The sequence below is a fragment of the Leuciscus leuciscus genome (assembly GCF_965113295.1).
Source record: "Leuciscus leuciscus genome assembly, chromosome: 3".
Lineage (NCBI taxonomy): Eukaryota > Metazoa > Chordata > Actinopteri > Cypriniformes > Leuciscidae > Leuciscus > Leuciscus leuciscus.
Genome location: NC_138727.1, coordinates 17,409,847 through 17,426,100, shown reverse-complemented (window position 1 = coordinate 17,426,100; position 16,254 = coordinate 17,409,847). Strand labels below are relative to the sequence as shown.

Genomic DNA, 16,254 nt, shown 5'->3' with positions numbered 1-16,254 from the left:
AACTTTCCCCAACACTGCTCATTACAGAAGTCAAATGAAAATTCATGTAGACTTTTTAATACCAGACAAGTGCAGATACAAACTAGTTCAATAGAATAGCATACTTAGAAATGCAATCAAACACACACACACACACACACACACACACACACACACACACACACACACACACACACACACACACACACACACACACAAAATAAGGTATGTCTCTTCTGGTCTTCTGTATTGTCGAAATATTTTTGCTGAGGTTTTTTTATGCTAGAATCCAGTGGCTTTGGACATATCTCAGTAAAGCAGAGTGTATGTTCTGACTGAACATGACCAACAGCCAACATGATGTGACACATCAGCTCATTGCCAACACAAACCCAGTACTTAGGTTTTGAAAGAGAAGGGAGAGAGGGTGGTATTGGTCAGAGAATGGCAGAATAAATGAGTAAGAGAGAGTGAGAAAGAAGATGAGAAGAAAGGGTCTGTGCAAAAAGACCTCCAAGATCACAAGAATGAGTCATAATCGCTCCCCTGCCAAGGGTACAAAAATAGTAGTAATAATAGGGAGAAATGCGACAATACAAAGGATTCAAAACATAATGTATAAAACAATGGCATAAATGAAAAGGAAGATTCATGTGACAAGCTCCAGCTTCCCAGTAATGGGTTTAATATGGAGATTATTATGCTAATAGAGTTGTAAAAATTAAAATGCGTGTGTGGGGTGACAGAATGAGCATTCTGCCGTCACTGTGATGAGTGTTCGCTGATCAGATTGTCAAGTGCTTTTGAGCGTTTGTTGGTGTTCAAGTGAAATGACCGAATTTTGTCAAGGACGGTTGTCACTTTTACACTCAATTAACCATGGGCGGTTAGTTAAAAAATGGAACAACACATACACCCACATACACACATATCCATATTTGTCTCATTCTTTCTCTCTTTCCCTCTTCATCACTTGTGTTTTTTCCAACTCTCTCATTTAAGAATTGTGCTTTTTGTGGTTTAGACCAAACTGCGCCACAGAAAAACAAAGCCACTTTTCACACTCTTGCTAGTTTATTTCATTTGTTACAGAGTCCAACAGTGGACATTTTTTTGTCTTTTTTTTTTAAAGAGAGGTATGAAAATTCCCACCACTCAAATGATATAGTGTGTTTGATATATATTAATGGTGATTGACATTTTTTTTTTTTTATTTGTTGTTGTTGCTATTGTCATTTGTCTCATTTAAAGGCTAATTTTATAGCTTTTCTTATGTATCCTAAATACGCATAATTAAATATAATGTTTTGACACATTTTGGATAACTTCCTAAAGCTTAATTGGAAAAATGCGCAAAAGCAATATTATGTTCATGTGATATTTACCTTGATTTATTTTTTTATTTAATTTTTTTTTTCTCTAAACACATTGTGTGTCTCATATTTCATCTCAATACTTTTATCTCTTATGATGTGATAAAATGATGCCACAAACTTTGGGCAGCTCTGTTTTATTTTTTTTATTTTTTTTTGGGTAATTGGTAGAAATAATTTCCATACAATAAATACCAAAATGGTTCCTGATTATTTTGTTCTTTGTTTAGATATAGTTTTAAACAAGCAATAAATCATTTTTATAATTGATTTTCATAAAACCTGTGAAAACCAGGGGAATGTCACGTGTAGACTAACTGACACAAAATCAAAGTTCAATAAAGAGTCTTTTAAAAAACAACAATGTGAACACGCAGGATAAATCAGAATAACAACTACACTTATAAACAATACTGGACGAAGTACTGAGGAAACACAGGGCTTATAAACATGAGGAAACGTAATCAGGATGAAACAGAACGGGTGTGTGGGACTAATTAACAAATGAGGAAACTAGGAACAGGAACAGATCAAACACAGTGAAAATGGAACTTTGACAGGACAAAACAGAACATAACCATCACAGGGACAAGGATAAAACAATATACTCTATGCAAAAGTAGCAAATATGTGACCCTGGATCACAAAACCAGTCACAAGTAGCACGGGCATATTTGTGGCAATAGCCAACAATACATATGGGTCAAAATTGTCGATTTTTCTTTTATGCCAAAAATCATGAGGATATTAAAGGTATAGCGGAGGATCTTTCCAAATTTTAGATAAGACCCGCCCTCTCCACTTTTTGAAAAGTTTGATTGATTCACCAGAATGATTGACAATTAGGAGGACCAATAGTTTAGACTACCCACCAGGAAGTAAAACATCCTCCGCTATACCTTTAAGTAACGATCATGTTCCATGAAGATATTTTGTAAATTTCCTACCGTAAATATATAAAACATTTATTTTTGTGCGTGAATGCAGCACAATCGCGAACATAAATGGACAACTTTAAAGGCGATTTTCTCAATGTTTCGATTTTTTTGCACCCTCAGATTCCAGATTTTCAAATATTTGTATCTCGGCCAAATATTGTCATATCATAACAAACCATACATCAATGGAAAGCTTATTTATTCAGCGTTCATATGATGTATAAATCTCAATTTAATAAAAAATAACCATGTGACTGGTTTTATGGTCCATGGTCACATATAAATGATTAAGGCTTTGTAAACGATTTTCAAGAATTCTATATACTGTAAGTTGAAGAAACAGTTACAAATAGTACAGTTTACTGATGAGAATAAGATGTGCAACTAAAACAACAAAATAAGTGTTAAATTAGCATTAATTTTACATCATATTTACTTAAAAATTCATCACAGTATTTAAAAAACTGAAAAAGTGCACCATTCACTGTCTTTTGATAACTGGCAATCTTAAAATGGCCACATACCAGCCAATTAATCGCTCTGGCCAATATTTTGGTCTATCACTACCACAGAGAATGACTAAAACAATTATATTCAGATGGATCCTTAGGTGCTACTGTCATCCAACCATCCCACGGTCCAATATTTCAGAATGTGAAGCCGACAAAGATTCTGGCTGTCCGGTTAGGGCAGCAACTGTCGGATTGCATCAGATCAGTCTCATTCTGTATGAGCCAACTACTTTATGCGTCCTAATGACTGAGGGACTTTTGTTATGTTCAGCTGTCAGTAAAATTGACCTAGAACCACATTTAATCAGCCCACTAAACAAAGCCAGCTTTCCATGGAAAATTATTTGGATATAGAGACAAACCCACAAATTACATACCAAACTGTATACAAATTCACTATTCCAGTCTGGCTAATGCTGGCTTTCAAATGTGAGCTGAAGTAAATAATAAGTTACAGATAAACACTTGCATCTCAATCTGTGTGTTCAGCCTCTCTCTTTCTCTGCCTCTGGGTTTTGTGTCATGCAGTTATTTCAGGTCACAGGACTCTGTGCCAGTGTTGCCATTCATCAAATAAAGAGAGAGAATGAAAACGGAGGAAAGTAGAGCTAGAAATAAGAAGGAGGGAAAAGTCTGAAGTCAGTTGTGTTTGCAAGACTCTGATCTGTTGGCATGTAATGAACTAATGTTTAATTCATTCATCTTGTTTCGGTAATGCATGCATATGCATGTGCACGCACAGTGAGTGGAGCTTGTACAGATGTTCTGTTCTTAATGGACAGAATGCTTTTACATCATTAGGAAAGAAAGACGAGGCTTTTGAGAACGGCTCCGTCCCATAGATTCACAAAATCACACAACTTTTTGGATGGATGGGCACCAGGTTTAAAGGGGGGCGTGACCAAAAAAGTTTGAGAACCGCTGCGTTACAAGGTTAGACAAAAATAAAAATAAAATCTGCACTCAAAAATAGTCCCTTTTCATTATCCTTACTTAAAGGATTAGTTCAACAAAAAAAGTTTTAATGATGAAATTGTCATCAATTGCTCACCCTCATGTCATTCCAAACCTGTAAGACTTTTGATCATCTTTGAAACATAAATGAAGATATTTTAAATGAAATCTGAGAGATTTCTGTCCCTCCATTGACAGTCCACGCAACTACCACTTTGACGCTTCAAAAAGTTCATAAAGAAATTGTCAAATTAATCCATATGAATTCAGTGGTTTAGTCCAAATTGTCTGAAGACACATGATAGCTTTATATAATAAACTGATTTTATTCCAGCCTGGTCTCATTGTTAATATGTAGGCATTAATACGTAACATTAGCAGGTATAAAACATACTTTTTTGTATGTTTGGATAGATGCTGAAACATACAATATGGACATTTTGGCAACATTTAAACGTAAACATTATTACGTTTTTACAATATAATAAAATATTGTGAATCCTAGATATTTGTATAATTGCCCTTTTACCATTTTATAGACCATTTTTTTAGATCCTTAAACACAACCATACAACGTAATGGACAGAAATAAAGTTCCATTATCTGCGCTGATAGCCTTGTTGCCTGTTCGATTTCCTACTCGTGGACCTTTCCCGATCCTGTGCTTTGTGAAATGCTCTTAGAGCAAAAATTTAATAGTCCTAAAATTAGGACTGACACAGCCATTATTTTTTTTAAAGTTTCTCCTAAACTGGTAAGTTAGGAGCTACTTTTAGCCTTAAGATGTTTTGTGAATACAGCCCCAGATATGGTAAACAGAAGCTCAAGTATGCTTGTTTGATGTGCGAGAACCACTGAGGTTCATTCTTGTGTTACGCAGCATGTTTGAGCTTCCACAAGAACCAATGAGGTTCATTCTTGTGTTACGCAGCATGTTTGAGCTTCCACAAGAACCAATGAGGTTCATTCTTGTGTTACGCAGCATGTTTGAGCTTCCACAAGAACCAATGAGGTTCATTCTTGAGTTACGCAGCATGTTTGAGCTTCCACAAGAACCAATGAGGTTCATTCTTGAGTTACGCAGCATGTTTGAGCTTCCACAAGAACCAATGAGGTTCATTCTTGAGTTACGCAGCATGTTTGAGCTTTCACAAGAACCAATGAGGTTCATTCTTGAGTTACGCAGCATGTTTGAGCTTCCACAAGAACCAATGAGGTTCATTCTTGTGTTACGCAGCATGTTTGAGCTTCCACAAGAACCAATGAGGTTCATTCTTGTGTTACGCAGCATGTTTGAGCTTCCACAAGAACCAATGAGGTTCATTCTTGAGTTACGCAGCATGTTTGAGCTTCCACAAGAACCAATGAGGTTCATTCTTGAGTTACGCAGCATGTTTGAGCTTTCACAAGAACCAATGAGGTTCATTCTTGAGTTACGCAGCATGTTTGAGCTTTCACAAGAACCAATGAGGTTCATTCTTGAGTTACGCAGCATGTTTGAGCTTCCACAAGAACCAATGAGGTTCATTCTTGAGTTACGCAGTTTGAGCTTTCACAAGAACCAATGAGGTTCATTCTTGAGTTACGCAGCATGTTTGAGCTTCCACAAGAACCAATGAGGTTCATTCTTGAGTTACGCAGCATGTTTGAGCTTCCACAAGAACCAATGAGGTTCATTCTTGAGTTACGCAGCATGTTTGAGCTTCCACAAGAACCAATGAGGTTTGTTCTCGTGCGTCAAGTTCGGTTGAGCTTCTGTTTATGTTCGCTGATCAATGTTTATATTTGAATAAAAGCCTAAATTCAATCTGCTCATCATATAAAGCAATCATGTCTCTTCAGATAATTTGGACTAAACCGCCCGATTCATGTGGATTAGTTTTACAATCTCTTTATGAACTTTTTGAAACGACAAACTGGTAGTTGCGTAGCTGTCAGTGGAGGCACTGAAATCTCTGAAATATCATTTAAAATATTTTAATTTGTGTTTCATAGATGAAAGAAAGTCTTACAGGTTTGGAACGACATGATGGTGAGTAATTGATGATTTTTGTTTTTTCTTAATTTTTTGGGTGAACTAATTTAATATATGGAAAGTTTTTTAATTCAGTTCATTTGAAATAAATCAGTTAGTTGGGTTAATTTATTTGGTTTAGGTCAAATTAATTTACTCTATGAAGTTTTATGTAACAAAGTTCAGGAGGAGCATGTTCAGGTAATCATCCAATCAGCACAAGAAGAAGCCAGTATAAATAAAGCCTTCCCTTACCTCCTGTCTCATGACTAATTTCTCAGCATCCCGCCACGACCCCATCACCTCACTTTCGGCTGGGTCTACTCATAGATACCTATGAGCTATACATTCATAGGGGGGAGTACTCTGGGGTCGGGCCGAATTCCGAGCTCGGAGCCCTCCCCCCGACAGCAAGCCAAATACGCATTATAATATTACATCAAATTTCATTAATATGTGAACTCGTGAAACTATGTTTAACTGAAATGTATTACATTTCTCAAACTAAATTTTCTTATGCTCGTCCAACTGAATTTTTTGTATTAATTTACTGAAGTTCAATTAGTTTGTGTTTAAACAAGCAATTTGCATGTCAAACAGATTTTCAAAACCATGACAACTTTTTTTTGAGGTTTTCAAAACTATGACAATTCCTCCTTTTCCTTTTATCTGTCTTCTGTTTGTTGTTAGAGTGGAATAAGAGAAATTTCCAAGCATTTGCTTTGATTTGTTTTTGGCATGTTGAGTGTGCTTCCTGAGGTACATTTATCTGTGACACCATTATTTAGCTTGCAACATCATGTTTGCAGGGTCCTGTTTGTATTCTGCCCGTCAGTTTGTGTTGAAAACACATACACAACGATATCATCATCTGAAATGTCAGAGCAGCTTTTTCCCCCACTGTGTTCTTAATGATGGTTTGCCCTCAGGTCAGCTATAGTTTATGAGCTCTGGCAAGCATGTCATAGGGTTGTGTGTACCGTGGTTGTTGGTGGAGTGTGTTGATTTTAGACTGCATATCTAATTAAAATGTATACTAAATGTGGATGCGTACAACCTTTTTGATAAAGATCACATTAAAGTGTCCCTATGATGTTATTTGAAGGTTCCTAATTTTGTTTTGGAGGTCTCCAAATAGGCCATACATGCAACCAAGTTCAAAAAGCACTTTCATTTTTTCATTATAAACATTGCAGCATAACCTCTTTTCTCACAGTGTCTGAAACGGTTCAAGAAGGCAATGTCCACACTGTCAGTCCAATTGAGATCTTATCTAAATTATTAACTGTCCACACTGTGTATGGCAACTGTTCAGATCCGATTTGTGTGTCCCATGGCACTCTTTAGTTTTCTGGAATATCTGCATTGGTTTCTATGGCAATGACATTGCGTTGGTAGGTATTCGCCAAAAACAGCAACATGGAGGGGTTTGCAATACAGATGCTTTTTAATATACAACATGACAATGTGTAGCTGCTACACTGCGCTTCTGTGTCTTATGAGGCAGTGGCAGAAATGTAAGAGGCTGGTATGCACAGCTTTATTCTGTGCTGTCGTCTCTGCCGGTCTCGAACTTCAACATGTCTCCACTATATTGTAATTTTCTGCTTTTTATGTGGCGCGAGGTAGTGACATAAACCACGCGAAATCAGATTAGAACGGTCAGCCTGAAATGGATTTCCAGAAATGGATTTCCACATATAAATGTAGCTTGAACGGATTTGTAAAAATCGCATCTCATGTAATTTTTTGCCGTTCACACTTGTTGAATATAATCAGATTCCAGTTGGATTCCAATCGTATATGCACAAAAATCGGACTTGGACTGACAGTCTGAGGCTAAAATGATTGACGTCCACACTGTGTATCGCAACTGTTCAGATCCGATGTGTGTGTCCATGCATACGGAAGCGTATTGCATTCACTTGAGGAAAAAAAATCTACTCTGTTTTTCTGAATTAATGAGTTAATTATCTCAGAATTACGAGATAATTTTTCATGAATAAAAAGTTTTTGCTCTGTTTTTCTGAATTAATTACTTAATTATCTCAAAATTATGAGAATTTTTTCTTGAAATAAAAATATTTGCTCTGTTTTTCTGAATTAATGACTTAATTATCTCAGAATTATGAGATAATTTTTCATAAAAAAATATTTTGTTCTGTTTTTCTGAATTAACGAGTTGATTATCTCAGAATTATGAGATCATTTTTCATTTAAAAAAGATTGCTCTGTTTTTCTGAATTAATGACTTAATTATCTCATAATTCAGAGATAATTAACTCAATAATTCAGAAAAACAGAGTAAAAACTTTTATTCATGAAACATTATCTCGTAATTCTGAGATAATTAACTCGTTAATTCAGAAAAACAGAATAAAAAAAAAATTATGAAAAATTATCTCATAATTCTGAGATAATTAAGTCATTAATTCAGAAAAACAGAGCAAAAACTTTTTATTCATGAAAAATGATCTCGTAATTCTGAGATAATTAACTCGTTAATTCAGAAAAACATAATAATAAAAAAAAATTTATGAAAAATTATCTAGTAATTCTGAGATAATTAACTCATTAATTCAGAAAAACAGAGTAGATTTTTTTTTTCTCAAGTGAATGCAATACGCTTCCGTACATGCATGCAGCTCTTTCATTTTATGGAATTTCTGCATTGGTTTCTATGGCAATGCAACATGAAGGGGTTTGCAGTAGAGTTGTCTTGTTTAAATTTGACAACATTACAATGTGTAGCCGCCTCACTGGTCTACTGCACCTTCTGAGGCAGCGGCAGAACCGTAGGAGGCTGGTATGTGTGGCTTTATTCCGTGCAGTAGTCTCTTTCGGTTTACAAACATGTCTCCTTTATATTGTTATTTTCTGCTCGTCCGGCACTTTGGAAAAACACAGCCTTGTTTCGGCAGCTACTTTAAGCATGTTTCCTATAACAACGTCTGACGTTTACGTTTTACATGGCGTGAGAAAGTCACATAAACTACGATCAGAGCAGTCAGACTGAAACGGATTTCCAGAAATGTGATTTGAATAGGATTTCAAACCACATATGGATGTAGCTTGAAACGGATTTAAAAAAATTGCATTTCATGTGATTCCGGATTTCAATTGGATATGCACAAAAATCTGATTTGGACTAACAGTCTGAACACAGCCTGAATGAGGCTGAAAGTATTCAGTCTCGTTCAACCCCTCCTTTCAGAGAACCCACTCTGCTGTGATTGGTCAAAATCAAACGATTCAGTCTGTTGTGATTGGTTGTGACTGCCGGTTCAAAGTAGATGTTGTTTGTGGGCAGCCAGTGAAGGCAACATGCGGGCATTATGCAAATTTGTTACAAACCTTCATAGGTTCGTGCAGGAAGTAAGACTGGAATTATTGACGACTCGTTTCAGGCAGTTCTGAATCAGTTATTTCTTTTGGGAGACAATAGTTGTGTCCCAAATACACACTATAATGCACTATGTACTCAACCGTGTAGTTTATGAATTGTATAAGGTTATTTTGTCATTCAACATCAGAGTCTGATAGCCCCTCCCATTCGCTACGTAATACGTAAAGCTGCAACATTTGAGTGCATGAAATGTCTAACATTCCACGCTTAATTAAGTTAATTAAGTGCATCATCTGGGTATTTAAAGTGCACTTTTTATTTGGGGAATTTTCTGTGAACACACTACTTTCAATATTTGTACTACAAAACGTCATAGAATAGTGCATAAGTAGCCTATGCGAATTGTGATGCACCTAATAACTCCATTTATCATGCACTTTGATCTTTGAATTTTTGCAGACCTCTTACCTTCACAGCTATATAACACTACATGAAAGGTAATATCAGAAAAAGCATAATAGGGGCACTTTAAAACCCCTCTGAAGCCTTAGACCATTCTTTTTTATCACTTGTCAAATGCCTTTTATGTATAAATTAATGTTTGACCCTTTTCCAAGATCCAGATTTCATCCTGAAATTGAGAATTCATTATAAAATGGTGAAAATTATGATAATTTAAACACTGAGTCAAATTAATATAAACCATTTTAATATTTCATGCAACATTTTTTGCTTCAATATTTTTTTTAATTACGAAACTCAAACATTAATTATGTTTTTATATGATACATAAAATCCGACATACAATAAAATGATTTTCCATGTTTTTTAAATAATAATAATAAAATAATGCATACAATACTAGATCTGATTTTAGCTTTACCAAGACAAAGGATTAATTTCATTCCCCCCAAAAAATATTGTAAGCTATAATTTCCATTGCCTTAGGGCATTTAACACTATACATTGTTTAATATGTGGTGGAAATGACACTGTGGTGGAAAATATATTGCTGTTGGATAAATTAAATAATGTACCAACTGTCCACAGGGCCAAAAGTGTTAACACCCTAATATGAGATATAAATAAAATATTTTTTATCTTCTCTTCCACTCAGATCTACACTCGTCTGCAGCGGCGTAATAACATGATGGACAGAATACGTGAAAACAAATACCGTAGCAGTGAGACAAAACGGATTAACATCATGCTCTTTTCCATCGTGGTGGCATTTGCGGTTTGCTGGCTCCCGTTGAACGTCTTCAATGCCGTCATCGACTGGAACCATGAAGTGGCAATGCACTGTACCCACAATCTCCTGTTCTCCCTGTGTCACCTAACGGCCATGTGCTCAGTCTGCATAAACCCGGTGTTCTACGGGTTCCTGAACCGCAACTTCCAGCGTGACCTTCGGGCTTTCCGACTCTGCAAGATTGTGTCAGCACGGGAGAATGAATATGACATGGTTGCCATGTCGACTATTCAAACGGATGTGTCTAAGATGTCACTGCAAATTAGTAGCCTTGATCTCTAGTACAGTTTTGTAAGTGACACTCGTGTCTGTGGTCTGTAAAATGCACTGTCTTGATAAAACGTCTCTTCAGATTTAGTTTTAAAAAAGTGTGCATTTAAAAAAAAATAATAAGAGTGATTGTTAGTAAACATAACGTTTGTTATCATGACTTACGCTGTAAGAAAGCAACTACTTTCCAAGCTAAAATTGTATATACAAAATCAAGCAAGGATGCTGAATACATTACTTGGGAAACATCCAATGTCCCGCATTAGTGAGGGCTCATTGGGACCAAGTAAGAGTCTGAAGACATAACGGAAATCGTACGAGGTTCAGACTGAGCTTTGATCACTCAGAAGAATTCTTCCTGCTGTGTGTTTGAATTGGAGGGAAGAAAGAAGAAATGAAAACTAATGCAAAGCCCAAGAGGTCACAAATTCAGAAGTGGATTTAAATGTATAATGAATGTCAGATGTGACTTTTAAGAGAGACACTGAACTACTGTTTCTGATCTCTATTCATTTCTCTGAGTTCTGAGTGCCGAAACCAAAACTAAATAGATTTTCCTCTTATTTATCCCTTGACAAAGCAAGCCTGCAGGACGTAAAGGGCTGGGGTTTTTTTTCACACTGACAGCAATTTGCAGCAATAAAGTGACCCGACATTGTTCTATTTCAATGGGAATAGGCCATTTCTGACGACACAAGTAACAGCGATCGTTGGTGATGAGACAAAGTTGAGCAGAGTGGCTCGGCAACCTCCAGCCATTAAAACGCTGTCAGTGTAAACAAGGCTGTTGTGCCATTGCTCACAATGGTTTAGTTTAAGGCAGGGGTGCCCAGTCCTGCTCCTTGGAGGCCATCGTCCTGTTTCCAACCATAATTAAACACACCTGAACCAGGTATTCAGGGTCTTTAGGGGTGCTAGAAACTTTCAAGAAGGATTGGCTACCCCTGCTTTAAACTGTTTTTTGTTTTTTGTTTTGTTTTGTTTTGTTTTGTTTTGTTTTGCTTTGTTTTGTTTTGCTATGTTTTATTTGCTTTGTTTTGTTTTGTTTTGTTTTGCTTTGCTATGTTTTATTTGCTTTGTTTTGTTTTGTTTTGTTTTGTTTTGTTTTGTTTTATTTGTTTTGTTTTGCTTTGCTTTGCTTTGTTTAGTTTTATTTGCTTTGTTTTGTTTTGTTTTGTTTTGTTTTGTTTTGTTTTGTTTTGTTTTGTTTTGCTTTGATTTTTGTTTTGTTTAGTTTTTTGCTTTGATTTTTTTTTTTGTGTGTGTGTATTTTTGTTTGTTTTTTTTACTCTCACCTAATCCACATTATACACAAACAAACATAGGAATGTATCAGTACACTCTAAATGCTGGGTTGTTTCAACCCATGTTTAGATCAAATATGGACAAAACCAACCATTGGTTAAAATTATTTTATTAAAATTTTAAAAGCAGCAGTTGCGTTTGTCCATATTTGACCCAAACATGAAACAACCCAGCATTTTTTAGAGAGTTTTATCAATGTAGTTCTGCACTGATGCATAATGATTGTAATTTAACATAAGTATGCTTTGCTATTTCTAATTTGATAATGATATTAATTATCTCTACTTGAATATTACATGTTATTATTAAGGTACTGTTGCTTACTGACAGATTTTCTAAATATTATTTAGATTTATTCCTTCAATATTAGAAAAAAAATGTTTTGCCAATGTATTGCCTTCACCATTTGTTTTATGGTCAATGTGGACACTGAAGTTTTAGTTTTAAAGTAAGGTTTGAATTTGTGAGAGCAAAAAACAAACAAAAAAAAAAATTAGTTTTTGATAAAAAACATTGAGTATTCCTTATATATATATATATATATATGTTACAATACTTTACCCTCAGAATGATAAATAGAGGGCCATTGTAGTGGTTATCAAGCTCCTCTATTGCTTGTGCAGACTGTCATTTGCTATTGTTGGGATTTTTCCAACATTGGTGATTGATTCGTTCTAAATTACTACAACTGTATAATCACGAAATGATCAACCCAGTGCAAAACAGTCCCAGATTACAAAGCGACACAATTATACAGCTTTGCTATGGCATGTGTATGTTCATGCGAGGAAGGCACTGTACTTTTTGTGTACAGAATGTACCATATATATATATATATATATATATATACAGTATATATATATATATATATATATATATATATATATATATATATATATATATATAATGACTATTTCACTGGATGTCTATTTCTCAAATTTTTTTTTTATTTTAGACTTTTTAGACATTGCAATATTAAAAACACATTCCAAACAATACTCTATATAATCTTAATTCTTTCATTGTTTAATTTTTTGTCCACCTTGAAACTTGCTAAGAAGAAATTTTTATTTAGATTTAGACTGTTCGAAAGATGCCATCAAAATGAAACAGTTGTTGGTGCAAACAAGTGAGCAAAAATGCATTTCTTAAAAAGGAAGAAGCCTTTCATTTTTTCTTTCAGCGTGAGAGAAAGCTCTTTAACTTCCCACAAGAGCTTAGTGACACAGGGGCAGAAATGGAGCAACAAAAATATCACAACCCAAGTAAACACGTTTGACAGATTTATATATTTATTTATTTATTTTGATGTGTAAGTGAGCGCTGATGCTCTTGCCACCATTAGAGGGAATCAAGGGGGAATCTTGTTCTGGGAAAATAACAAGCAAAATAATGAAATATGTATTTCCAGAAAGTGCTGTTTTCATTCTGAATATTCCAACTGTCTGTTATCCGTATACTTGTGATATTCGAAAGGAATACAGTGTTTTTTACTTTAATGAAATATTTTACTGCCAGTATCCTGTGAATTCTGAAGTGATGTTCTAGTTTTTATATTGCTCATATCTATGCTTACTCTATATGGCATTTCTTTCATGATTTTTGTCATTGTGTCTCTTTGTTACGTTCAGACACATCAAAGATGTTCTGCAGTGCATTAAAATCATCCATATTTGCTTCACTGAGTGCAGTGATCTTTTCTCTCTATAGGCATTAGCACATGACCTCTGACACAACATTTCTTTGTAGTATGACATCTGAAATGTAAAAATGCATGTTATGTTTTTTTGTTTGTTTTTGTTTGTGCTCTGTATCTTATCTGGGTCTCTGAGCTGTTTCATTTAAAAAAAAAAAAAAAATCCTTTTAGTAAACTGAAGACCCCATGAAGTTTAGAGGTGGGGGTTATAGTCCATTTCTAATGTGTTTAGCTATGCACACTTTACATTTATGTTTGAACCGTAAAGCCTGACATGTGAAACTAATAGTTAGAAATTGAACAGTTTATTGAGCCTTTAAATAAAAATAAAAATAAATAAAAGTTTACATAGGCCTATGTGTTTTTTTGTTTTTGTTAAAGGCCCCCTGTTGTGAAAATCAAGTGTTTAATGTTGTTTATATGTCTATGTGGTGTTTTTAATATGTTTTAACACAAACCATGTTCTCTACGTCACAAACATGTTGTAACCTATCCCATCAAAGTGCTGGCGGGCTTTAGCATATTATTAACTACGCTGCGAAGCAGGGGGCTCTCAAGAAAAACAAGGTTATCCCGGTATACAGTGCTGGTCAGAATTATTTGCCCCCTTGGTAAATATGATCAAAGTTGGCTGTAAAAAACAAATCTGCATTGTTTATCCTTTTTTTTTTTTTTTTAATACAAAAACCTAACCTTTTATTGAAGTAAAATAATTGAAAGTGGGGGGGGGAAATCACATTATGAAATAAATGTTTTTCTCCAAAACACATTGGAAACAATTATTTGCCCCCTTTTATTAAATACTTTTTGCAACCCCCTTTTTCCAAGATAACAGCTCTGAGGTTTCTCCTATAATGCCTGATGAGTTTGGAGAACACTTGACAAGAGATCAGATACCATTCCTCCATACAGAATCTCTCAAGATCCTTCAGATTCCCAGATCCATGTTGGCACTTCTTCTCTCAGTTCACCCACTCATTTTCTATATGGGTTCAGGTCAGGAACTGGGATGGCCATTGCAGATACTTGGTTTTGTGCTCAGTGACCCATTTTTGTTTTGATGTTTGTTTTTGGATCACTGTCCTGTTGGAAGATCCAACCACGGCCCATTATAAGATTTCTAGCACAGGCTGTCAGGTTTCGTATTTTTATTTATATGATCGAATCCATGATGCCATGTATCTGAACAAGATGTCCAGGACCTCTGGCAGAAAATTAGGCCCACAGCATTAAAGATACAGCAGCGTATTTCATTTTACACATGGGTACTTTTTTTTATCAATGAATGAACCAAACCCATAGGTGTTTGCTGCCAAAAAGCTCTTTTTTTGTTTGTTTCATCTGTCCATAAAGAAATAATAATGTATGCATAATCGAGTAATAAAAAAAAAATTCTGTCTTGAAATATTCCAAACAACATAATTTATTCTTACATTTAGTTTATAAAAACCATTAAAGATTTCACAAGCAAAAAGACATGTCCCACAACCTGAAGGTGTCACCATTATGTTCAGGTTTAGTTAAGATCATTGACACTTGCTTGTTTACATTCATCACACGTCTCTATGTCTTTGTGTTCCCGCCACTGATCAGTCCCTTTAGACACTACACTAATAATCATCACTGCTGTTTGTCTTTAAGTTATCATCTCCATGTATTTAAGTTCCTTCCTGTTGCTTGTTCATTGTTGTCTGTGCTCTGTGCACTCTCACATATTGGCTGTTTGTATTATATTAAATCTTATGTTATTGAATCATCGTCTTCATCTTCTGTGGAACTAAGTGTTATACAGAAGGTTGGACATTTTTACAATTATACTAAAAGGCTTATTACTTGTTGCTGCTTGTTCAATAATAATAATAAAAATTCTTCCATTTTACTTATTCCATTTGAGTTGAGACAACTTGAATGACTTTATTTGAGTTTAAGTGGCATTATAGTGACTAAAAAGGATTTCCCATTATGCTTTATTACACAGATAGGGAGTAAATGTGGAAATAAAGTGTTATTTTATTTTTTAGCAAGATGAAAAAATGTGGAGACTTGTTTAATGTTTAAATGTTCTATTATTGTCATGATTCTGCCATCTAGTCTTTAATTTTCCCTGGTCTTGAGGCAGGATCATGACAGACCCATGTTTTATGTGTAAGCACATGGCCATTTGTTTGGGCTGTGTGCTTGCGTTGTCTCGTCACGTAACCCCGCCCACTTGTTACCCTCGTTTAGTCATCATTGCTTTACCCTTGTCACCAACTTCGTTTAGTTCACTAGTTTCTCCCTATTTAATCCCCTTGTGTTTGCTGTCCTGTGCCGGGTCATTGTCAATCAATGTGAAACCAACCGTGAGTAACCTGTTGAAAGTCTTGTGAAGAGTTTGATCCTGTCTTAGCTGTTAGTTTATTGTTCAGTTATCAGTCTTAGTCTAGTCTTGTTAGTCTTAGTATTGTCGATCCTGTCTTGTTTTGCCCCCTCGTGGGTTTTGTTTTCCCTGTTTTTCTGTAATAAACGTAGTTCACTTGAATACTGTCTGCATTTGGGTTCATCTCCTTGCACCATCATAACAATTATGTTGGTATTTAAAAGAGTTTCTGTTATGTTGGTGTTTTGGGCGTTA

General features: G+C 35.2%; 1 protein-coding gene across 4 annotated transcripts in view; it reads left to right on the top strand.

Moving 5' to 3' along the window:
* Positions 1-12,758, top strand: part of npy1r (neuropeptide Y receptor Y1) — a 31,171-nt gene extending 18,413 nt beyond the window's left edge. For all 4 annotated transcript variants that reach the window (XM_082164688.1, XM_082164686.1, XM_082164687.1 and 1 more), the window contains one exon: positions 10,234-12,758. In XM_082164688.1, the coding sequence (XP_082020814.1) occupies positions 10,234-10,650 (417 nt within the window). In that variant the 3' untranslated portion in view covers positions 10,651-12,758. The remainder of the gene's footprint in view (positions 1-10,233) is intronic.
* Positions 12,759-16,254: the final 3,496 nt, after the last annotated feature.